This window comes from Schistocerca gregaria, chromosome 2, assembly GCF_023897955.1.
Source record: "Schistocerca gregaria isolate iqSchGreg1 chromosome 2, iqSchGreg1.2, whole genome shotgun sequence".
Taxonomy (NCBI): Eukaryota; Metazoa; Arthropoda; class Insecta; order Orthoptera; family Acrididae; genus Schistocerca; species Schistocerca gregaria.
In genome coordinates, this window is record NC_064921.1 from 309,825,477 (window position 1) to 309,851,691 (window position 26,215).

Below are 26,215 nucleotides of genomic sequence, written 5' to 3' on the forward strand. Positions count from 1 at the left end.
ACTTACTTAACGTGAGGCCTTTTGCCCTCTAAATATTCTTTGGCGTCTGAATTTTGAGTCAATGGCTTTTAGCCGTTTTTTAAAAGTGGTGTGGGGTATTCAGCCGATTACTAAGTTCAAGAAGTTGTACTGTAATGTTTGGTCAAATAAATAAAGTTATATGTGTTCGAGTGTAACTGACAACCGCTCATTTTGGCCCATTTCCACAATTCTAACTACCTGTCTTGTCCTGCGGGTTTAGCAGGGCGTTTCATATATATCATTTATTCTTAAATATCTCGTGAAAATTCACTTGGCAACAATAACCGATCTACACAATATGCAAAAAAACATCGGAACACCGAGAAGGACTTGTGCGACGTAAGCGAAAATTGTTAGACCTCTTTTTAGATCTGAAAGATTGCATCTATTCAAATTTCGTGCCAAGAGCATTACAGTGGTCCAGTAGCACCAAAACGAGGACACAAATCAGGTTTGCTTTCAATACACACTGTAATGGTCATCAGCGTTAGTTACCTTTAAGACTGGATGTGGTGAGCTATGTTAATCGAGAATAACTTTAAGGTGACTAAGACGCCATTATCAACACCTCGCGGAGTTTGAACGAGGTCATATAATAAGACTTCGAGAAGCTGGATATTCCTTAATCAATATTGCAGAAGGACTTGGCAGGCCTGTAGCCACTATATGTGACCTGGGGCAGTGATCAGGGGAATGTACAGTCGTAGGAAGACCGGCCTTCGGACGGCCACATGGCACTAAACGAGAGCAAAGACCGTTGTGTTCGGCGAATGGTTCTGGAGCATCGTACTGCATCCTCGATGTCCTGGTAAAGAGGAAGGCAGACGGCACCTTAGGCCACAGTGTGTACAGGAAACCAACACACACTGACTTATATCTACAGGCTGACAGCTGCCATCACCCAGCACAGAAGCATGGAGTGCTGAGAACACTCGTGCACCGAGCCAAAACACTCTCTGACACAGACAGCCTGACAGCGGAATTAGAACATCTACAAAGAGTGTTCACAGACAATGGATACTCCACCAGGGACATCCGTAAAGCGCTCCGTCCCACCAGACGACCTGAGGCAACAGAAGAGGAGCAGGAAGAAGAGACCAGAAAAGTAGCCTTTCTACCATATGCGGGGCCTATATCTGCCAAGATCAGCATAATCCTGAAGAAACACAATATCAAGAGTGTGTTCTGCCCACCTAACAAGATCAGGACGCTCCTTGGAACTGTCAAGGATGATTTGGGGTTAAGGAAACCTGGTGTCTACCATATACCGTGTGAATGCGGGATGGCTTACATCGGTCAAACTACAAGAACAGTTGAAATAAGATGTAAAGAACACCAGAGACACACCAGGTTACGACAGGTAACTAAATCTGCAATAGCAGAATTACATCGGTCAAACTACAAGAACAGTTGAAATAAGATGTAAAGAACACCAGAGACACACCAGGTTACGACAGGTAACTAAATCTGCAATAGCAGAATTACATCGGTCAAACTACAAGAACAGTTGAAATAAGATGTAAAGAACACCAGAGACACACCAGGTTACGACAGGTAACTAAATCTGAATTGCAGAACATTGCCTTGACCCTGAGCACACCATGGAGTATGACAAAACTAGGATCCTGGCTCAGACCCCCCGATTCTGGGCTAGTGTCATTAATGAATCGATTGAAATCAAGATGACGGAGAACTTGATCAACCGAGAAGCAGGATATCAGCTTAGTACTGCGTGGAATCCTGCTTTGGAACTACTACAGAAACAACGGAAGGAAGTTCCATCCTCCAGGAATGAGCTACAGACGTCCAAGGGTATAAGTAACGGAAGAGAAAGGCATACTCGACACCAGGCGGCAGCAAGCTCCTTGGAGGATGGCCATCATAATATGCAGCTCCAACAACAGTCGGATGCCACAGGAAGCGCACCTCACAGGCGCACACCGGGTTCAGAAGGCCAGGACAATGGCTCGGCCACGAGAGAAACTCGCCGCGGTCGCGGACTGCATAAGGAGCTTCAGCAGAGCCATGATAGTGCTAGGATCGCGCCTATCGGGCGCGGACCCAATAGGGAACGCCTTGGGACGTCCGATACCTCAGAAGAGAGCCGCAACGGGCGCGGACCGAAGAGGAAGCGCCTAGAGACTGATACCACCGACAGAAATGGCCACAGCGGGCGCGGACGGCATAGGGAGCACCACACACCGCCCAGGCATAAATATGGGACGAGGTCAGCTCGCCAACCAGTCTCAGCGAACACCTGATGAAGACGCCGAGTTACGACGTCGAAATATCGTGTTGGGAAGACGCGGACCACCGGCAGTACACCCGATTTTACGAGATGTCAACAAATCGCCGGGAAAGTCTTAGAAATTACAACTGAGCAGTAGTTGGCGCCAAGCTGACGCAACGGACTGTTACAAATCGGTTACTTCAAGATCAGGCGTCCTGAAGCAAGCATTCCACTGACGCTTCTCTAGTGTGAAGCGAGAGCTGTTTGGGTGGAGGTCTGTTGTGTTTTCTGGTGTAAGCTGTTTCTGCCTTCCTGCCAGTTATGACCGATTGTTGGTTAGAAGGAGACCAGTTGAGGGCTTGCAACCAAGCTGTCTGGGTGCTAGACGCACTGTACCTACACCTGGAGTCTGGAGTGTGGTTTCGTACGACAGCAGGAGAACTCTCACAGCTATCCCACGCACCCTGATGCACATTTGTTCGTCATTCTGGTGATTCGATTTGTTGTGCTGCCATTTGTGAACAGATTTCCAGGGGATGTTTTCTAACAGGATAACGGTTGCCCAAATACAACGGTTGTAACAAACATACTCTACAGAGTGTCGACATGCGTTGCCTGCTCGATCACCAGATATGTCTTCAATCGAACACATATGAGATGTTATCGGACAACTTCAGCGTCGTCCACAACCGCAATTAACCGTCCCTAAGTGCAACAGGCTTGGAACTCCATCACACAAGCTGACATCTGGCACCGTAGAACACAAAATGGCAGTTACACAATTTATTAATGTAACAGCATCTACCAACTGATCTAACCGAGCACGAATTGTGACCAGTTTTGTAAGGTCGGGGTACTGGCTGAAGTAAAGCTATGTGGACGGGTCGTGATTCATTGCACGGGCAGCTCAGGTGGTAGAACACTTGCCCGTGAAAAACAAAGTCCCCAGGTTTGAGCCCCGCTTCCAGCGAGAATGTTGTTAAGAAAACCATAAAAATAACTTCGGTGAAATATGACATATCATTATTATATCGTGTCACCTACTAACCCTATTTACGAGCGACTCTGACCGCAGCAGCGAGCAAGTACTTACATGCCAACGCCAGGATTTTGTTCCGATTTTAATCGCAGCTGTTACAGAGCCTTCATGACAGCACCTACCAGCCAGAACGCCGGTATACGCTACACAGACGTGGCTGCAGGTACTTTGAGGCCACTATTTCCGTTGAAGTTGAGGGTAATATATCGTGTCTCAACTCCACTGCGAGAGCTGTGGCAGTAGCAGCTCTACGGCGTCGACAGTATCAGCACGCGGTTGGAGTGCAGGGACGCCACACACCATTTTGGCGCGCAACGTGGGGGTCGACGACGCCAGCTGCCGCCTCATCTGGGAGACAACGCGGCGCCTAACGACGCCAGTCGACGCCTCATCGAGAAGACGACATTAGACGGATCGTTGGAAAGACGACGTGGTATTTGTGGGAAACAGCTACACATTGTTTGTTCACAGAACTCAACTCAACGATGCCGGCCGTCAGAAGTACCAGTGTATGAGAGCAGCGCCGTCATGGACTACAGTTCTTCGCTGCAGAGACTGGAGCTAAGAGACTAGCACAGACAGTACATTCCCATTTGCTGGCGTGTTTTCAAGTGTGCTTCCAATTACGCCCTTGTCCCTTATTTTCTCAGGAATTATTTCCTGCAGTTTGCCCCATTTAACAAGATCACCCTGTATAAAAAATAAGGAAAAAGTAAACGAAGTCCAAAAAATGTAAACAAGCAACACCATGTAACAGGCCGCATCTCGTCGTCGTGTGGTAGCGTTCTCGCTTCCCGCGCCCGGGTTCCCGAGTTCGATTCCCGGCGGTGACAGGGATTTTCTCTGCCCCGTGATATCTGGGTGTTGTGTATTGTCTTTAGGTTAGTTAGGTTTCAGTAGTTCTAAGTTCAAGGGGACTGATTACCATAGATGTTAAATCCCATAGTGCTCAGAGCCATTTGAACCATTTTTGAATCATGTAACAACAATAAAATCTAAATATGTTCTCACGACTTTCAGTGTTAAAGCTATAGAGCTGTTGTAGGAAGCTGAACGTCAAAATCGATTTGAAAATAATAATAGCTTAAGTTTTCAAGTGTTTTAGTAACAAAAGAGGCGAGAAGCGTGACAGAATTTTTTAACTTAGGTTGATGACCCATGAGACTCGAAAGTAGCACCTGTTGTCAGTCTATCCAGTGCGAACAAAACAGTCGTGAAACTTCCTGGCAGATGAACACTATGTGCCGGACCAAGAGTCGAACTCGGGACGTTTGCCTTTCGCGGGAAAGTGCTCTAGTGGCGGAATTAAAGGTGTGAGAACGGGGCGTCAGTCGTCCTTGGGTAGCTCAGTTGGTAGAGCACTTTCCCGCGAAAGGCAAAGGTCCCGAGTTCGGGTCTCGGTTCTTGCACACACTTTTAATGTGCCAGGAAGTTTCATATCACCGCACACTCCATTGTAGAGTGAAAATTTGATTCTAGAAACATCCCCCTGGCTGTGGATAAGCCATCTGTCCGCAATATCCTTTCTTCCAGGAGTGGTAGTTCTGCAATGTTCGTAGGAGAGCTTCAGTGAAATTTGGAAGGTAGGAGACGAGGTACTGGAGGAATTAAAGCTGTGAGGACGGGATGTGAGTCGTGCTTGGCTAGCTCAGTTGGTAGAGCATTTGCCCACGAAAGGCAAAGGTCCCGAGTTCTAGTCTCGGTGCAGCACACAGTTTTAATCTGCCAGGAAGTTTCATATCAGCGCACACTCCGCTGTAGAGTGAAAATTTCATTCTAAAAACAATTGTGGGTTAAAAAGATTTTTTCAGATGTAGAACGCCTGCTCCACTTTGACGCTATTTTGAATTTTGTACGGAAGATGAGTAGACAACTCACGCGGCATGTGGAGGGAGACGCAGGAGCAGCGGTGCAGCGTGAGGTTGCTCAGGCACTCGAGCTCGCAGTTTCTCTGTGTGTAGGTGCGGAAGTAGCGAAGCCGGCGCTCGTACGGAAAGTAGCACTGGCGGCGGCTGGGCGCATAGGTGCGCAGCGCGTCGCTGGTGTTGAGCATGTGCGGGTGCACGGCCACCATCACGTCCTGGCCCAGCGGCACGCGCAGGAACTGCAGGCTCGTCTGCGGCACCTCGCCCGGGCTGTGCAGCAGCACCTGCGACCACAGGCGGCGGCGGTCACAAGGGCGGCAGCCCGCACAGCACACACGTCTGCACACTACTAGCGCGTAAGCATGTGCGGGTGCACGGCCACCATCACGTCCTGCCCCTGCAGCACGCGCAGGAACTGCAGGCTCGTCTGCGGCACCTCGCCCGGGCTGTGCAGCAGCACCTGCGACCACAGGCGGCGGCGGTCACAAGGGCGGCAGCCCGCACAGCACACACGTCTGCACACTACTAGCGCGTAAGCATGTGCGGGTGCACGGCCACCATCACGTCCTGGCCCAGCGGCACGCGCAGGAACTGCAGGCTCGTCTGCGGCACCTCGCCCGGGCTGTGCAGCAGCACCTGCGACCACAGGCGGCGGCGGTCACAAGGGCGGCAGCCCGCACAGCACACACGTCTGCACACTACTAGCGCGTAAGCATGTGCGGGTGCACGGCCACCATCACGTCCTGGCCCAGCGGCACGCGCAGGAACTGCAGGCTCGTCTGCGGCACCTCGCCCGGGCTGTGCAGCAGCACCTGCGACCACAGGCGGCGGCGGTCACAAGGGCGGCAACCCGCACAGCACACACTACTAGCCCGTAAGAATGTGGGTTCAAAAAATGGCTTTGAGCACTATGGTACTTAACATCTGAGGACATCTGTCCCCTTGAACTTAGAAATACTTGAACCTAACTAACCTAAGGACATCACACACATCCATGCCCGAGACAGGATTCGAAACTGCGACCGTAACGGTCGCGCGGCTCCAGACTGAAGCGCCTAGAACCACTCGGCCACTCAGGCGGGCCAAGAAAGTGGGGAATAGCGAAAATAAGAAATGGCAGATGGAGGCGTGCATAACAGCGATTAGATTTCTCATATTTTCTGAGGCTTATTTTCTCTTTATTGTCGTTTCATTCCCCTCGCTCCTTAAGGACGGGGGTTGGTTGACATCAGATACAAGTCGCCACTTTTCAGTTACACGAGAGCAAACTTATAAAACATATTATAAAATTGCACACGGCAGTTCACAAAATCTGTGTGTGACATAATAAAAAGACATATATTCACTTGCATCATATAAAATGTAAAATCCAAATTTATTGATTAATTAAAAATTTGTTGAAATGTCTTGCTCTTGAAAAAGTTGTTACAGAATGGAGAAAAGCATCTGCACCAGCACACAGACTGGCACCAAGACATAAGGGCATAGAATTAAGACTGTTTAGCATTTTCTGATGACATGGCACTGATCGCACAAGACATTACCGATGCACAGATACAGCTAGAATTATTACAAGAGCAGGCAGCAAAAATAGGATTACAAATTTCATTTGTAAAAACACAATTTATGGCGGTCATCAAAGATGCACCTTCTGATCTCAAAATTGGTAATACCTACATCTCTCCAGTAAAAGAATTTAAATATTTAGGTGAATGGATTCCAGAAAATTGTAATGAAAACAAATCTGTCAGATCAAGAGTCCAGAAAATGGAAACGACGTTACAATTAACAAAAAACGTTTACAACAAAAAGGGTCTCTCGTGGAACTGCAAAATACGACACTACACAACAATAATTAAACACGAAGCTCTCTATGCGTCTGAGACACTAAACCTTCAACACAGAACACTAAAAGAGGAGTTAGAAGTGAAATAACTCAAGATGGTGTGCATTATCCAAAAGCAAATGCAGAAATATGTAAAAATACCTCCAAAATAACAGACAAAATGCACATGAAAAGAATCCAATTCATGGGGAATTTAGAAAGAATGGACTCAAACAGGTTACATTTTTAAAGAACAAAACTAAAAGACCGAACTGGTACAAATAGACGGAAGAAAACCTGAGAGAATTAGAGTCTCCAAATCTGAATGATAGAAATGAAATCAGAAAAATCACAAACACACGAGGTTATGAGGAAGAAGAGAGAAAAACTAACCGACATACGTGGTCTACGCAACTAAAGCTAGCCCATTCGTTGTTTATGAAGGAATATTGGGCGAAAAGGAAGGCCAACAAATGTTGATTACGCGTGCTCCTAAGTGATCCATCAGCGAAGAAGAAAGAAAAAAGTTGAAATAACAAATGAAAGTTTCAGAAAAGATAAAAGACAGAAGGACGGCAGCGTTAGTTAAGAAAAGTAAAAATCTGGTGTGTTGACTGATTAAGATAGAAACATAGAGAGATAGTGAATGACGAGTGGGCCTACATGGCCAGGAAGAGGGGCATCATGGAAAAATAGCAGTTGGGGTAGTGCATAAAAGGGTGTTTGTGTGGGTGGTTGTTTGGAGGAGCAATTCAGAAGAGTGAAGATAGATGCTGTTCCTGATCAAGCCTTAGGATGTAGGTGGACTGGAGAGCAAGGGAACCCTGATCGGAGAAGGCGAGGCGGATTCCTTTAGATTCGATTGTTTAGGGTAAGGAAGGCAATTAAAGTTTAGTTGGGAGAGAAAGTGGAGAGTATGGTGGTGTAATGTTGGCGCAGGGTGCTGGGAGAGGCACACCAGAGCACCAGGAGCAGTGAGCAATTGAGAAACTAGGGGGGAGGGGAATGCAAAATTCATTATTAACATAGGATAGTCAGAAGTGTACAAGATGGAGAGAGAGGACGCGTATTTTATTATTTGGCAGAGGTTGCTGGAGGGGGAAGATAAGCGGATTTGAAAGGCTAGGTGGCGTGCATGGCATTCTAGGATCTGTAGGGCATGGTTGATACTAAGTCGTCACTACATTTGTATAGCGGTTTCTGAGAATCACACCCGTTTGGTATTTCATATGCTATTTAATTTATTGAAACAAGAACCTCACTTATATCAACCCCTGTCAATTATTGAACACAGAGTTACACAGGTTAATTGTACGAGGGCGTTCAGTAAATAATGTAACATATTTTTTCTTAGCCACTTTTAGTTGAAAAATCCAGAGGTTGTTGTCGGACAATTTGGAATAGTCCCGATGCAGCCACTGTACTTTCAAAAAGTTCCGATTCAGGCGCGGTGTTTTACGTAGCCTTCTGAATTGGGTCTGTAGTGGAGATGTTTTCCAAGCAGAGAGCTGTCATTGAGTTTCTTTTGGCGGAAGCCAGAGCGTCACACGTATTCATAAGCACTTCCAGAATGTCTACAGAAACATGGTAGTGCCGGCGGCGGTGGTCTTGCGGTTCTAGGCGCTGCAGTCCGGAACCGCAGGACTGCTATGGTCGCAGGTTCGAATCCTGCCTCGGGCATGGATGTGTGTGATGTCCTTAGGTTAGTTAGGTTTAAGTAGTTCTATGTTCTAGGAGACTGATGCCCTAAGATGTTAAGTCCCATAGTGCTCAGAGCCATTTGAACCATTTGAACATGGTAGTGGTCGGCCGCTGTGGGCGAGCGGTTCTAGGCGCTTCAGTCCGGAACCGCGCTGCTGCTACGGTCGCAGCTTCGAATCTTGCATCGAGTGTGGATGTGTGTGATGTCCTTAGGTTAGTTAGCTTTAATACTAAGTCTAGGCTACTAATGACCTCAGAAGTTAAGTCGCATAGTGTTCAGAGCCATTTGATCGTGACCGGGCCAAATATCTCACGAAATAAGCATCAAACGGAAAAACTACAAACAACAAAACTCGCCTAGCTTGAAGGGGGAAACCAGATGGCGCTATGGTTGGCAGACTACATGGCGCTGCCATAGGTCAAAGGCATATCAACTACGTTTTTTTAAAAATAGGAACCCCCATTTTTATTACGTATTTGTGCAGTACGTAAAGAACTATGAATGTTTTAGTTGGACCACTTTTTTCGCTTTGTGATAGATGTCGCTGTAGTAGTCACTAACGTATAAGTACGTGGTATAACGCAACATTCCGCCAATGCGGTCGGTATTAGCTTCGTGATACATTACCCGTGTTAAACTGGACCGTCTACCAATTGCGGAAAAGGTCGATATCGTATGGCTATTGTGATCAAAATGTCCAACGGGCGTGTGCTATGTATGCTCCTCGGTATCCTCGACGATATCATCCAAGTGTCCGGACCGTTCACCTGATAGTTACGTTATTTAAAGAAACAGGAAGTTTTCAGCCACATGTGGAACGTCAACCACGACCTGCAACAAATGATAATACCCAAGTAGGTGTTTCAGCTGCTGTCGCGGCTAATCTGCACATCAGTAGCAGACAAACTGCGTGAGAATCGGGAATCTCAAAAACGGTCGATGCTGAGAATGCTACATCAACATCGATTGCACCCGTACCGTATATCTGTGCAACAGAAATTGCATGGCGACGACTTTGAACGTCGAGTACAGTTCTGTCACTGGGCAAAAGACAAATTACTGGACGATGACAGATTTTTTGCGCCCGTTCTATTTAGCGACGAAGCGTCATTCACCAACATTGGTAACGTAAACCGGCATAATATGCACTATTGGGCAACGGAAAATCCACGATTGCTGCAACAAGTGGAACATCAGCAACCTTGGCCGGTTAATGTATGGTGCGGCATTATGGGAGGAAGGATAATTGGTCCCCATTTTTAACGATGGCAATCTAAACGGTGCAATGAATGCTGATTTCCTATGTAATGTTCTACCGATGTTACAACAAGATGTTTCACTACCTGAGAGAATGGCGATATACTTCCAACATGATGGATGTACGGCACATAGCTCGCGTGCGATTGAAGCGGTATTGAATAGCATATTTCATGACAAGTGGATTGGTCCGCACGTTCACCGGATCTGACGCCCCCGGATTTCTTTCTATGGGGAAAGTTGAAGGATATTTGCTATCGTGATCCACCGACAACGCCTGACAACATGAGTCAGCGAATTGCCAATGCATGTGCGAACATCACGGAAGGCGAACTACTCGCAGTTGAGATGAATGTCGTTACACATATTTCCAAATGCAATGAGGTTGACAGACATCATTTTGAGCATTTATTGCATTAATGTGGTATTTACAGGTAATTACGCTGTAACAGCATGCGTTCTCAGAAATGATATGTTCACAAAGGTACATGTATCGCATTTGAACAACCGAATTAAAATGTTCAAACGTACCTACGTTCTGTATTTTAATTTAAAAAACCTACCTGTTACCAACTGTTCGTCTAAAATTGTGAGCAAAACGTTTGTGACAATTACAGAGCCATCTATCACAAAGCGAAAAAAGGGGTCCAACTAAAACATTCATGTTTCTTTACGTACAACACGAATATGTAATAGAAAATGGGGGTTCCTATTTAAAAAAACGTAGTTGATATCCTTTTGACCTATGGCTGCGCCATCTAGTTTGCCAACCATATCACCATCTGGTTTCCCCCTTCAAGGTAGACAAGTTTCGTTTTTTTTAGTTTTTTCGTTTGATGCTTATTTCGTGAGATATTTGGCCCGGTCACGATCAATGGACCGATGGAGCGCTCCTATTGGCCCAAACAACGAGGAAGCACTTTCTGCCCCTTATCAAGATAACCAAGCGGCTGTTGGGAGTGCCATCGGAGGTGAGCGATTGCGTGTCAAGCGTAGATCCCGCAGGTGGTAGTTTTTGCACTCTTGAAGAATTTGTTAAATGTAACTGTCGTTGTCTTGACAGAATACGCTAGTGTAAGATCGTTGTAGTCTTCATATGTTGCAGATGAATGACGACTGATTGACTGTGTAAACGCATTTTGTAAACCACTACAAAGGAAATTACCAGAATTAAATACTGCATTCCTTCAAAAAAACGTCCACGCTATTATTCGACAGCTAACTCCTGTTAAACTCCACACCATTCTACACCGTTACAGCCAATTATCCAGATCCAGAGTACGGCGAATCCAGAACCAGCGCGTCTGCTGCCCAGAGCAGATATCGTCATTTGAAAGATACAGGTCAGTGTATTTCAGGTATCTACAGCGAGATACGGCGGACATCCGTGCCTCCACCAGCAACCACGCCGAGTTCAGACGACCTATCACCAATAGGTTCTGTAACCGGCCTTGCTAACGCAAGGGGAATGTCGAAGGTTTATCACCTCGAATTGGAAACAAAACAGCAATCTAGGGGGTGGCGCCACACTAACTATCCTCCATTTCCAAAGAAAAAGAGTTCATAGTCGTACCCTCTGTCTGTAAAGTCAAGGCGATCGTCTTTTGGAACTTTGAAGGGATTATTCTTTTTGATGTCGTCCCTTATGGGGCAACGATCAACTCTAAATTGTATTGTGTAACCCTCATGAAATAAAAAACACCGACTTGAGAGGTTTTTTTCAATTCAATAAAGCGTGACGCTTTCGTATGAATCAGCTGCACAACTACTAGAATTCACGATATCCAGTTTTATGGCGTTATACGATAAGTTCGTTGATTTAAAAAAAAAGGATGGGGCCTGAAGACGGCAAAATGAATTGCCGTAACTGGTTACCTTCAGAATAAAATGAAATATCTAAATGTGTACGACTGTTGGTAAAGTTTATTGAATTGAAAAGGACGCACCAGACAATGAACCCTGGGCGTAATGGACCAACAGATATCGACTTGGGCGTGCTTGTCTCCACAAAAATGCAAATGAACGCCTGCTTCTCCATGACAACCCAAGGACTAACACAAGTCTCGTGCAACCTAGAGGACCTCAACAATTCTTCGGTGGACTGTTCTTCCTCACCTACCCTGCAGACCGGATATTGCACCTTCCGACTTCCATCTGTTTGGGCCAATGAAGGATGCACTCTGCGAGAAGTGGTATGTGGGTGGTGGAGAGGTTATCGATATGCCTTACTACGCTGACTCCGACGTCGACCAATAGGGTGGCACCATGCGAGCATATAGGCCCACCCACTCAGGTGCCGTAAGGCCATCGCATTGAAGGGATATTACGTTGAAAAATAGGATTCTGTAGCCATAAGTAAGGGGAATAATATGGTGTATTGGAATCCCGAATAAAACAACCTGCTTTCAGAAAATAAATGTATTGCATTAGTTTTTAAACACCCCTCGTATATAGGGGACAACAGTGCTAAGAAACGACAAAAGCCAAATGTGTCTGCGAGTGTGGTGCAGCTAGGAATTTTCCTGTTTTTCTGTCTCATTAAAGACTAAATGCCACAACTTAACTCTGTCTTCTGTTAACTTTGCCTGTCTGCCATTAAGCCTTTTTACTATATGGTCATTGGCAACCTAACTTTATACTGATAAGGCATGCTGAAGAAAGGCAAATTTAAGTTTTTAGCATTAGCAGATTTAGGGAGCTTTTGACAATGCTGGTTGGAATACACTCTTTGAAAGTCTCAAGGAAGCAGAGGTACACCAGACTGAATGAAAAGTTATATGCCACTTGTACAGGAACTGTAATGTCGTTTTTAGAGTCTAAGGGAATGAAAGGGTACCTGTAGTTGAGTAAGAAGTGTGAGCATCATGTAGCCTATCCCAGATGTTATTCAGTTTGTACATTGAACGAACAGTCACGGAAACAAAGCAGAGATGTTGAAAAAAATTTGAGTTCAAAGAGAAGAAATAAAAACTTTGCGCTTTTCCGATGACATTGTTGAGTGACAAATCTCCGTGGTCATGGTAGCAGAATATTAGAAAATTTAATAACATATAAATTTTTATCTACAATATAACAGAGGGGTTGGCTTGATTTTTTTTTTCGGATTTCCATGGAAGGAACGAGTCGTGATGAAATTCTTCAGTTTAGACTTGAAAGTGTGAGGATTTCTGCTAATACTTTTAATTTTTGTGATAGCTCGCAGATCTATCGGAAGTCAGACCGGTATCCCACTGCTGTGCATAGCATCTCCAGAGAAGTCTTCGGTGGTCGTCGGGGCTCAATTCCAAGCGGGACTCATCACTGAAGGCAATTCCACTCCAATGTGACTCCAGCCGAATGTGCCCGACAACACTGCAACGGGGTTTTTTGATGTACAGACGACGGCGCAAGGGACACCGTGAGCTCAGCCCCCTTTCTGTGAGCCACCCATTAATGGTCTTTGTGGTCACTGAAGTACCAGTTGCACATCGGATCGAGGATACTGATCAATCAGCAGCCCTAAGTGCCTCGCTGCATATTGCTCTCTTCTCACGCTCTCTCGTCTCTCTACGTCGACCGCTTATTTCTTGACTCTGTGTTTGGCCATGTTTCATCCATTACTGCCATCTTCGTCGTATAGTGTCATCACTCCTAATCAAATGTTCAGCGACTCGTCGATTACTCCAACCGGCTTCTTTGAACCCGACTACAAATTATATCTCAAATGGTGACATCTGCCTATATTGTTCACACGCCTATCTATGAGAAATAGTTATGTCCAGCTGAGTACACCCAATGAAATTCTCAGAGACTTCATTGCCAAATGTCGAAATGTCTCCTGTTTCAACATACTTTCCAGCACTGCGGTGAGCCTACGCTGCAGCATCACCCATTTATCCATGGGCTGCCAAAGTGTTTACAGATCTGAATTTCTGTCGATCCCTGTATGAAAATTAATTTGTAACAATCTGCATAACTCCTTCATAGCGCGTCGATTTTTTTTTTGTCTCGGAGTGTCTTCTGCAATAATGGTCAAGTGGTATTCATCCATTAAGCTATAAAATCTGATAGATCTTGACAAAATAATGGAAATTATTTGCAGGAAACTAAAATTTTATAGCAGCTTTAGAACTATATACAGGGTGTAAACAGTATAAGGCGCCAAAATTATACAGATGGCACATTTCACAATGCTTGACAAAACAGTCTAGTAACATGTCTGCGTATTTCCTACTGTTGTCCCAGAAAAAAAAAAAAAAAACAGTTCGTCTCAGGATAATGGTTTTGGAAAAGTAGACACTTGGCCGTGCACGTACGTAAGCAATCGGTTCCTGTTATTGCCCGCTGCGTGTATTGACATCGCGAGCGTAAATCGTAAACACATAGGCAACTGCGGCCTGAGTGGCAGGATCATTGTAATACATCGAGCGACGACAGTAGGCGAGTAACCTGTGCAGATATTATTGCAACTCTGTTAACTGTTAGGATAGAAAGGAGATTTACTATAGCTGAACTATGCGATATGCATTTAATTTATGGCGAAGCAAAAGGTGTTGCGAGGGCAGCTGTACGAATTTATCGAGAACGGTTCCCACAACGATGATTTCTTGCACGAAAGACATTCGCTGATGTGCACCAAAGGTTTGTGTCATTGTAATTCTCTACTTGTATGCGGTTACTTTGCATTTACATCTTAATAAAGTACAATAGCTACCTGCACTTTTGTAAATTTTCGTCCGTATGCGAAACGTATCTTCTGTTCTGATATGCTTCCCATTTTTGTTACATCATGACAGAATGCAACTGACGGGTACGTATTTAATTTCATTAGATTGAGAGATACTGGCTCTTTACTGCCCCGCGCAGAAGGCAGAGGCTCACAACGCGCCGATCGTACATTGGAAGCTGAGGAAACAATTCTGGACCGCATCCAGGAGAATCCTTCTCAGAGAACTAGAAGCATCGCCCGCCACGTGGGTATATCGCACACTGACGTTCATCGCACTTTGCAAGAGGAGCGTCTGCGGCCTTACCACATTCAGCGCGTACAAGCATTGGAAGAACAAGATTTCCCTCCACGACGTGAATTCTCAGAGTGGTTTTTCTTACACAGTGCGCAGCATGATTTTGTCAACAAAATACTCGTCACAGATGAAGCGTGTTTCACTCGCGACGGAATAACTAATTTCCATAACATGCTCACGTGGAGTGAACACAACCCCCGCCACGTAGTGGCAACACATTTTTAGCGACGATTTTCCGTAAATGTATGGGTGGATATGCTCGAGAATTACATTATTGGGCCATATGTTTTACCTGCACGTTTGACTGGTAACTATTACCGAACGTTTCTAGAGGAAACATTGTTGGAAGACATTCCGTTAGGCATACGTCATAACATGTGGTTCCTCCACGATGGCCACCTCACATTGGTCACAGAGTAGGCAGATTTTTCGATAGTCGATTTCCAGGACGATGGATCGGGCGTTCGGGTCCATGTTGATGGCCAGCACGCAGCCCTTATTTAAATCCACTGGATTTTTACTTTTGGGGCCATATGAAGGAACTTGTTTATGCTGAGCCAGTGAATAATGTGGACGAATTGATGCAGAAGATTTTAGATGCTGCCAATAAAATGGCTCTGAGCAGTATGGGACTTAACATCTATGGTCATCAGTCCCCTAGAACTACTCAAAACTAACTAACCTAAGGACATCACACAATTCCCAGTCATCACGAGGCAGAGAAAATTCCTGACCCAGACCGGGAATCGAACCCGGGAACCCGGGGAAACGGGAAGCGAGAACGCTACCGCAAGACTGCGAGCTGCGGACGATTCTGCCAATGCCATAAAGGTCAATGTGCATGTGCGTGAACGAGTGCGATGAAACTGGGTTCGTCGTAATGAAGCATGTGTAGAAGTGAATGGTGGTCATTTCGAACATTTATTGTAGTATTGGCGTAAGAGGAAACGAGGTTATGGGTTTTCTTTTCGTTACGGTGTTGTTGCACAGAAGGAAAATAATGTGAATTTAGTATTCGTTATGGCACTGTCGTAAAAAGGTGAAACAGTTGATTGTAATTAATGCACAACTATCTACTTGGTGACTGATCGAATTTGTACTAATGAAAATACATTGTGTTTGATATTACCTTGTCATTACTACTATGACCTTCGTTATCGACATGTTGAGAAACAGACTGGTTGTATTCAATTCAGGTAAATCGAATTACACATTCTAGACAACCCAAAAACCGTTTACATTCCTTTTTTCGGTACCACCTGATTATCACACCACGTCGTTGTACACGTCTAATGATTTCAATCCTCTGGTCGGCTCGTTGCCTTTCTCTGGCCGCCCCGTCATTGTAGGCAATAAGCTCGGTACGCCGTGTACTGTCGGTTGACTACGTAAACAGTGATGTGTATATCTATCCTACGAACATTAGGTTGTAATAATAAAAAAATAAAGTACATGATACGAGGAATTGCCATTAGACATTTTTGTCAGGCACACCGAGGTGTACCATCTGTATAATTTTAGCGCCTTATACCGTTTACACCCTATATATATATATATATATATATATATATATATATATATATATATATATGTTGTGCAAAAATGGTGGTACTACACGTTAGGGAAAGTGCCAGAATACGTGTCGTCGCATTTCTTCTCGTCAATTTTGGCACGAGAAGGTATCAACGCGACACGGGAACAACTTCTGTGAGTAAGATTATTTTGGCGTTAGGGACTGTGAGAGTTACCTTGAAGCCCTGTATAGGTCCCTTGCAGATGTAGTCGATGTTCCGACTGTAGACTCCCATTACGACGTGCAAGCCGTTGATGGGTCCGGGACCCAGAGATCGCACGGGATGCGTGACCAGGCCGGAACCGTTTCTGAAGCCAAGCTCGGCGTTCCAATCAGACGGCCTCCTCTTCAGATCCTCGTTGCCATCGTTACTTCTCATCAGGCTCGCCCTGCACAACACGCCAGTCACCATTTAGCATTAATATTTCGTAATTGTCTTGGCATACCTTGGCATGTTGTATAAAAACGATAATGTAATGAACTATCATTCAAGTAATGAAAGGAAAACGTATGAAGGGTTTATTACTCTTTGTTTCTGACATTAATGTTACTACGATCACCAGTATTTTAATTCGGTTGAATGATACAGTTCTATTACTCTCACTGTCATCAAGTTCTCATGGACGAGTTGGAAGGTGTCTCTCTTAACTATAGTTTCATAAAATTATTTGCTAGTTGACGTCTGTCACTTGCCACGACAGTTTTGTCACATTGGCTGCCGCTCGGTTGATGGCGACACGGAAACACAGTGGGTCACTTCGTAAGTACTGAAGTGGTGTTACAAGCAGTGTGGAACAAAGACGGAGGCGTCTGTCGTCAGGTTATGACGGGAAAGCCAAATTCTCTGTCGACGGGTTATTTTAAGTAATCAATGACTGAACTGTGGCACATGACGCTTATTGTAACCCTGAATTTACACTCATGTTCTAACGTAACCACAACCTTGTGATCTCCTGATGTGAAATGTATCTGGTCAACAAAGTGCAGCACAACTGTTAACCACGCTCGCTTTGTTCCGTGCTTGAAGCTGACCTCTACGAGTGAAGTCGAGAGAGAAGAATTTTAGTTTCAGAACTAAAAGCGAGCTGTAATTTCTCTCTTTCGTTGGTTACCTGAAACTATCCTCTCAGTAGATTCACGATCTGACGCGATATCAACCGATGAATAGTGTTGGCTGGCACTTAGCCGCGGCTATAGGCAACCCAGGCTGGTTCCAAACAAAAAAACAATGACAGGAAGAAAAAGTAAATGTATTTCGATACCACCGTTATGTCTTTTTTGTGGTTATCATGTGTGATAAAAGCCGAAATAAAAGGACCAGACCGTGGATTTAGGACCCAAACACACCAAGAAAGAAAGCTGGACAAGGAATTGGAAGTGATCTGACCATATGTTGTAGCAATTTCACAAGGATGAACTGTTCATGTTTGACATTGAGCTCTCTGATTGGAGGAAACCGTCTCCAGCGCATGAAGTGCAAACTAGACAGTAATTTTAAATAGTCTATAGTCTACGTATAAGGTTATTCTCTGACGAGTCTCCTGATACAAGAGATACAACGTTTTAATCGAAATCCCCCCTCCCCAAAAGAATGACGTAGTTATTGTTTTGTTGATTTGAAGGTATATGCTATGAGAGAAAATTCATAATGACTACCTACTTTATACTGTGTTGATTCACGTTTGACATGCCATATAGCCGAGATGCTGCGTACCATGGATTTATCAAGGTTGAAACTTCCCCTTTGAATGTAAAGAAAGGCTGTGCTGGTAAACTTCTATGTTATTTGATACAGAAACAGCTGAGTAAAAATGAATGTAGTGAGACAGTTTCTCTTTACTTATTCTGATCATTTCTAAACTGACACACAATATTTTAGCGCAACGTAGTCTGACTTTTAATAATCCGTACAAAAGAATAGGCCTGACTAACGATAACCTATACCGTTCACTACTTGAATACAGAAAGCGCCAACATTGCCAGCTAAATGAGAGATTCTACCTACTGAAGGCACTAACTGGTGATAGGCATATAGTTAGAAAATGAAAGATTTTGATAGAAGACAAACAATTTATTTACTTTAGTAATGTTAAAAAGTATATATATATATATATATATATATATATATATATATATATATATATATATATATATATATACTCCTGGAAATGGAAAAAAGAACACATTGACACCGGTGTGTCAGACCCACCATACTTGCTCCGGACACTGCGAGAAGGCTGTACAAGCAATGATCACACGCACGGCACCGAGGACACACCAGGAACCGCGGTGTTGGCCGTCGAATGGCGCTAGCTGCGCAGCATTTGTGCACCGCCGCCGTCAGTGTCAGCCAGTTTGCCGGGGCACACGGAGCTCCATCGCAGTCTTTAACACTGGTAGCATGCCGCGACAGCGTGGACGTGAACTGTATGTGCAGTTGACGAACTTTGAGCGAGGGCGTATAGTGGGCATGCGGGAGGCCGGGTGGACGTACCGCCGAATTGCTCAACACCTGGGGCGTGAGGTCTCCACAGTACATCGATGTTGTCACCAGTGGTCGGCGGAAGGTGCACGTGCCCGTCGACCTGGGACTGGACCGCAGCGACGCGCGGATGCACGCCAAGACCGTAGGATCCTACGCAGTGCCGTAGGGGACCGCTCCGCCACCTCCCAGCAAATTAGGGACACTGTTGCTCCTGGGGTATCGGCGAGGACCATTCGCAACCGTCTCCATGAAGCTGGGCTACGGTCCCGCACACCGTTACGGCGTCTTCCGCTCACGCCCCAACATCGTGCAGCCCGCCTCCAGTGGTGTCGCGACAGGCGTGAATGGAGGGATGAATGGAGACGTGTCGTCTTCAGCGATGAGAGTGGCTTCTGCATTGGTGCCAGTGATGGTCGTATGCGTGTTTGGCGCCGTGCAGGTGAGCGCCACAATCAGGACTGCATACGACCGAGGCACACAGGGCCAACACCCGGCATCATGGTGTGGGGAGCGATCTCCTACACTGGCCGTACACCTCTGGTGATCGTCGAGGGGACACTGAATAGTGCACGGTACATCCAAACCGTCATCGAACCCATCGTTCTACCATTCCTAGACCGGCAAGGGAACTTGCTGTTCCAACAGGACAATGCACATCCGCATGTATACCATGCCACCCAACGTGCTCTAGAAGGTGTAAGTCAACTACCCTGGCCAGCAAGATCTCCGGATCTGTCCCCCATTGAGCATGTTTGGAACTGGATGAAGGGTCGTCTCACGCGGTCTGCACGTCCAGCACGAACACTGGTCCAACTGAGGGGCCAGGTGGAAATGGCAAAGCAAGCAGTTCCACAGGACTCCATCCAGCATCTCTACGATCGTCTCCATGGGAGAATAGCAGCCTGCATTGCTGCGAAAGGTGGATATACACTGTACTAGTGCCGACATTGTGCATGCTCTGTTGCCTGTGTCAATGTGCCTGTGGTTCTGTCAGTGTGATCATGTGATGTATCTGACCCCAGGAATGTGTCAATAAAGTTTCCCCTTCCTGGGACAATGAATTCACGGTGTTCGTATTTCAATTTCCAGGAATATATATATATATATATATATATATATATATATATATATATATATATATATATATATATATATGACATCTATTTTGACAAATTTTCTTTTTCTGATGGACACACGTCCAGATCGTCCATCTGAAACCTCTGCCATCTCTCTCCCCACATCCACCACTGCTGGCGGCTCACCTCCAGTTGCCAAACACTACTGACTGTTCACATCCATCTGCCCAACAGTACAGTAAAGAATAATCCAACAATGAGTCCAACCAGCCACAGACTGCAGCACGCAGCGCAGTCAGCGATTTTAATACAGAGCGCTACGTGGCGTCACCAACATAAAAATCTAAACAGCCTACTTACAAGGTTTACAGAAGCGTCTGGCGCCAGATGTGTACGCCACGTCACGCAGTCCCGGTAAACTGCAGAATGGTGGTTCGTGGATCCGAATCTGGTGCCTGATACCATCCCAGATACGTTCTACGGGCTTCAGGACAGGTGGATTAAGGGCCAATAGATCAACATGAGTTCCCTGCCATACTCTTCAAACCACTCTAGCACGAGTTTCACCTTCTGACATGGACATTTATCGTGATGGACAATGCCATAACCATCAAGTATTATGGTATGCAAGTGGTACGAAATAATTTTCACCTTTATCATGTCTGTCATATTGTGACTACCATATTTCGCACAGACGCCCGTGTCAACGTTCCCCTGTGGCTATGAAGCATCGCATGTCTTGAGCAGCTGTTCGCCTGAAATATGCTGTATCCTGGTATGGGCACTAACCTGTTGTAACAAGAAATATGTTTCATCCGACCAGGAGACTCGTTTTCACTGATCCGCAGTCTAACCTTGATGATCCAGTGACCACTGGAATGTTAATCCACGCTTTCGTTGGGACAACAGGGGAACCCATAGCGGTTGTATGATGTTCAACAGTGTGGGCCGAATGACAGCCTCCGTAACCAATGAGTCTGCACGAAGCTTGCACTCTGTAGTCAGATCTGTACCAGATCGCTTCCCATGCAACTTTACGGACAGGGTGTATTTCCGACCTCCAAATTCTGCGATAAAGTGTGGACCTTCAACACATTGTCACCTATTAGTAGCTTCCTTCACCACTTTACATAGATCTCACGACAATAGCAGTTAAACAGCGGAGTACCTTCACAGTTTCTCAGATGCTCCTTCTTAGACATAGAGAGGTACCATGTGCCCTTTGTCGAAGTCGCTAAGTCGCTTTTGTTACTGGATTTCCCAATTTGAGGCCCGTATACATGAACAGACAGACTGGTAACATTTAGAGGTGCCGGCCGGAGTGGCCGAGTGGTTGTAGGTGCTACTGTCTGGAGCAGGCGGACCGCTACGGTCGCAGGTTCGAATCCTGCCTCGGACATGGATATGTGTGCTGTCGTGAGGTTAGTTAGGTTTAAGTAGTTCTAAGTTCTAGGGGACTGATGACCTCAGCAGATAAGTCCCATAGTGCTCAGAGCCATTTGAACCTTTAGAGGTCGAGGCCATTGACTCAGGGGCATGCTGCTTTCATTGGTATCTTGGAGCTCTCAGGGACCATCGATCGACTCACATTTCCGCAGCAGTGTTTGAAGATGGCTGTGAGTCTAATACGGCTCTCTGCAACCTGGTAGGAAGTGGGCAGACACTGGTGTTGTGGTGCCAAGTAATACTAAGAAGTCAGCGTTGGTGGCACAGAGTCGGACGGTAGTTTGGCGAGGCTGTCGCACCAAGGGCCATGAAAGACTTAGTGCTGGCGGCATGTTCAACCTGGTATTGAACTCATGCCAGCTGCTGGCAGTGTCCACTCGTCTCGCTGTCCAGCGAAGCTCTGGCGATGTGGTGGTGTAGCTGATTTCTGGCAATGAGAAGTAACCCACTGCTTGAAGATCCAGACTTATTACATGTCTCTGGCACGCATTTATTTCACTTAAACCCAGCACCTAGTCACAAGAGACTTGGCTTGGTGTAGTGACATCCCCTGCTTCCTACATAGTTACTATTGTGGGGTGCAGTTTACTGCTGCACTTGGCTATGCTTACCTCATAATCCGCTGCGTGTCTGCTTTTGTGATCCGCATGTCGCTACACTGATGGCTAGCCACTCACTGCTGCTACAGTGGCCTTTTCATTACTTCTGCTTATTTTTGTGAAGGACATAACTTTTACTCCAAGACCTGGCAGCAGACAACATATACTTTTCTTAAAGTACTGCATGCCCACAATGCCACCAGGTGGCAATATGTCTTTCAGCGGAAGGTGATCCTAATATTTTGGCCAAAACTGTGCTGCAACCATCCTTACTGATTTGGTGGAAGTCAGAAGCAACAATTCGTCATCGTACACTATGTAATCAAAAGTATCGAGACACCCCAAAAACATATGTTTTTTATATTACGTGCATTGTGCTGTCACCTACTGCCAGGTACTCTATATCAGCGACCTCAGTAGTCATTAGACATCGTGAGAGAGGAGAATGGGGCGCTCCGCGGAACTCGCGAACTTCGAACGTGGACGCGTGATTGGGTGTCACTTGTGTCATACGTCTGTAACCGACATTTCCGAACTCCTATGCATCCCTAGGTCCACTGCCTACGGTTTGATAGCGAAGTGGAAACCTGAAGGGACACGTACAGCACAAAAGCGTAGAGGCCGACCTCGTATGTTGACTAACAGAGACCTTCGACAGTAGAAGACGGTCGTAATGTATAATAGGCAGACATCTATCCAGACCATCACATAGGAATTACATACTGCATCAGGATCCACTGGAAGTACTATGACAGATAAGATGGAGGTGAGAAAACTTGGATTTCATGGTCGAGTGGCTACTCATAAGCCATACATCGAGCCGGTAAATACTAAACGACGCCTTGCTTGGCGTAAGGAACGTAAACATTGGACGATTGAACAGTGGAGAAACGTTGTGTGGAGTAAAGAATCACGGTACACAATGTGACGATCCGATGGCTGGGTGTGGGTATGGCGAATGCCCAGTGAACGTCATCTGCCAGCTTGTGTAGGGCCAACAGTAAAATTCGGAGGCGGTGGTGTTACGGTGTGGTCGTCTTTTGCATGCAGAGGGCTTGCAGCCACTGTTGTTTTGCGTGGCACTATCACAGCACACGCCTACATTGATGTTTTAAACAATTTCTTGCTTAGTCGGGCTTCATCATTTGTTGCAGGCGTGGTTGACGTTTCACATGTGGCTGAACACTGTTTCCTTAAATAACGTAACTATCCAGCGAACGGTCCGGACACTTGGATGCTGTCGTCCAGGATACCGAGTAGCATACATATCACACGCCCGTTGGGCATTTTGATCACAATAGCCACACATCAACACGATATCGACCTTTTCCGCAATTGGTAAATGGTCCATTTTAAAACGGGTAATGTGTCACGAAGCAAATACCGTCCGCACTGGCGGAATGTTGCGTGATACCACGTACTTATACGTTTGCACCTACTACATCGCCATCTGTCACAAGCCGAAAAAAGTGGTCCAACTAAAACATTCATATTCCTTTACGTACTACACGAATGTGTAAAAAAAAGGGTGTTCCTATTTGAAAAAACGCAGTTGATATCCGTTTGACCTATGGCAGCGCCATCTAGCGGGCCATCCATTGCGCCATCTGGTTTCCCCCTTCGAGCTAGACGAGTTTTGTTCTTTGTAGTTTTTTCGTTTGATGCTTATTTCGTGAGATATTTGGCCCGGTTACTATCAATGGACCACCCTGTATACAGGGTGAGTCACCTAACGTTACCGGTGGATATATTTCCTAAACCACATCAAATACTGACGAACCGTTTCCGCAGACCGAACGTGAGGAGAGGGGCTAGTGCAATTGTTTAATACAAACCACACAAAAATGCACGGAAGTATGTTTTTTAACACAAACCTACGGTTTTTTAAATGGGACCACTTTAGTTTCGTTAGCACATCTGAACATATAAACAAATACGTAATCAGTCCCGTTTGTTGTATTGTAAAATGTTAATTACATCCGGAGATATTGTAAGCTAAAGTTGACGCTTGAAACCTCCGACGTACCCGGTACCCGGACGGAGAGCATCCAACGTGCAGCACATTGCAAAACATCTACCGCCAACTGCATGCAACAGGTATGGTCGTAGCACGCAAACGGGTCCGTAACAGGCCCGTCACAGGAGAAGCGGGTGCAATTGGTGTGTTAGCTGCTGTTGCCATGAACGAACACATGAGTACACGGGACACTGCGAGAGTCGGTGGACTGAGTCAAAGTAGTGTCATGCACATACTGCATCGTCACCACTTTCACCCGTTTCATGTGTCGCTACATCAGCAATGACATGGTGATGACTTTAATCATCGAGTGCAATACTGTCAATGGGCATTAACACAGAATGCGTTGCAGTTCTACCTGTTTACCGATGAAGCGGGTTTAACAAACCACGGGGCAGTGAATCAATGGAACATGCATTACTGGTCCGTGGACAATCCTCGCTGGCTCAGACAGGTGGAGCAACAGCGACCGTGGACTGTAAACGTATGGTGCGGAATCATTGGCGACCACCGCATTGGTCCTCACTTCATTGCACGGGCCCAAACAGCTGCAGCATACATCGCGTTTCTACAGAATGATCTGCCAACGTTGCTCGAAAACGTCCCACTGGAAACGCGTCGACGTATGTGGTATCGGCATGATGGTACACCTGAACTTTCCGCAATTAACACTAGGCTGACCCTTGACAGGATGTTCGACGGGCGTTTCATAGGACGTGGAGGACGCATAAATTGGCCAGCCCGTTCTCCTGATCTTACACCTCTGGACTTCTTTCTGTGGGTTACGTTAAAGGAGAATGTGTACCGTGATGTGCCTACAACCCCAGAGGATATGAAACAACGTACTGTGGCAGCCTGCGGCGACGTTATACCAGATGTAATGCGGCGTGTACGACATTTATTACGCCAGAGATTGCAATTGTGTGAAGCAAATGATGGCCACTACATTGAACATCTATTGGCCTGACATGTCGGGACACACTCTATTCCACTCCGTAATTGAAAACGGAAACCACGTGTGTACGTGTACCTCACCCCTCATGGCAATGTACAGGTGCGTCAGTGAAAAAGACCAATAAAAAGGTGTTAGCATGTGGACGTAATGTGCTGTTTCAGTCTCCTCTGTACCTAAGGTCCATCACCGTTCCCTTTGGATCCCTACGTAATTCGGTGCTCTCCGATACACACGATAGAACAGCGGAGGAGTGGTACTCAAGCGTCAGCATTAGGTTACAATATCTCCGGATGTAATTAACATTTTACAATGCAACAAACGGCACTGATTACGTATTTGTTTATATGTTCAGATTTGCTAACAAAACTAACGGAGTTCCATTTAAAAAAACGTAGGTTCGTGTTAAAAAACATACTTCCGTGCATTGTTGTATGGTTTGTATTAACCAATTACACTAGCCTCTCTCCTCACGTTCGGACTGTGGAATCGATTTGTCAGCATTTGATGTGGTTTACGAAATACATCCAGCGGCAATGTTAGGTGACTCACCCTGTATAGATAAGCAGTTATTCAGGAAATATGTAAATTACCGATGGTCGCAAAGTATGGTTAGGTGGGAGCTGGATAAATAGGTTTGATGAAGACTAACCTTGTTAGCCGCATGGAGTGGCCGAGCGGTTTGAGGTGGCATGTCACGGACTGCGCGGCCACTTCCGCCGGAGGTTCGAGTCCTCCCTCAGGCATGGGTGTGTGTGTTGTTCTTAGCATTAGTTAGTTTAATTAGTGTATAAGACTAGGGACCGATGACCTCAGCAGTTTGGTCCCATAGGACTTCATACACATTTGAACTAATCTTGGTATCTCATAGGAATGTTGCTTCCGTCTGAAAAAACCGTACTTGTGTGAAGAGTACTGTTGTGGTTAGTGTTTAATGTGAGGATAAATGAGAAACTAATGTCTCTGTGATTTCCAAGCTAATATTATTTGAGAGTGCAGATTTTCTCACGGGTGGTACTAGGATTGTCAGAGGTTTAGTATGATTTCAAGCAAGACGCTCTTACCTCCCTTTAAAAATTCTGATTGGTTCAGTCAGTAAGATCCACACACACACACAAACACACA

At 45.7% G+C, this 26,215-nt stretch overlaps 1 protein-coding gene across 1 annotated transcript in view; it reads right to left on the reverse strand.

Annotated features, from left to right (window-relative positions):
• LOC126336136 (pickpocket protein 28-like) overlaps positions 1–26,215 on the reverse strand; it is a 145,937-nt gene that overhangs the window by 42,512 nt on the left and 77,210 nt on the right. Inside the window, exons 6-7 of the mRNA XM_049999626.1 lie at positions 16,691–16,904; positions 5,169–5,439 (exon numbers count right to left, since the gene is read on the reverse strand). Coding sequence (XP_049855583.1) covers positions 5,169–5,439; positions 16,691–16,904 — 485 coding nt within the window. The remainder of the gene's footprint in view (positions 1–5,168; positions 5,440–16,690; positions 16,905–26,215) is intronic.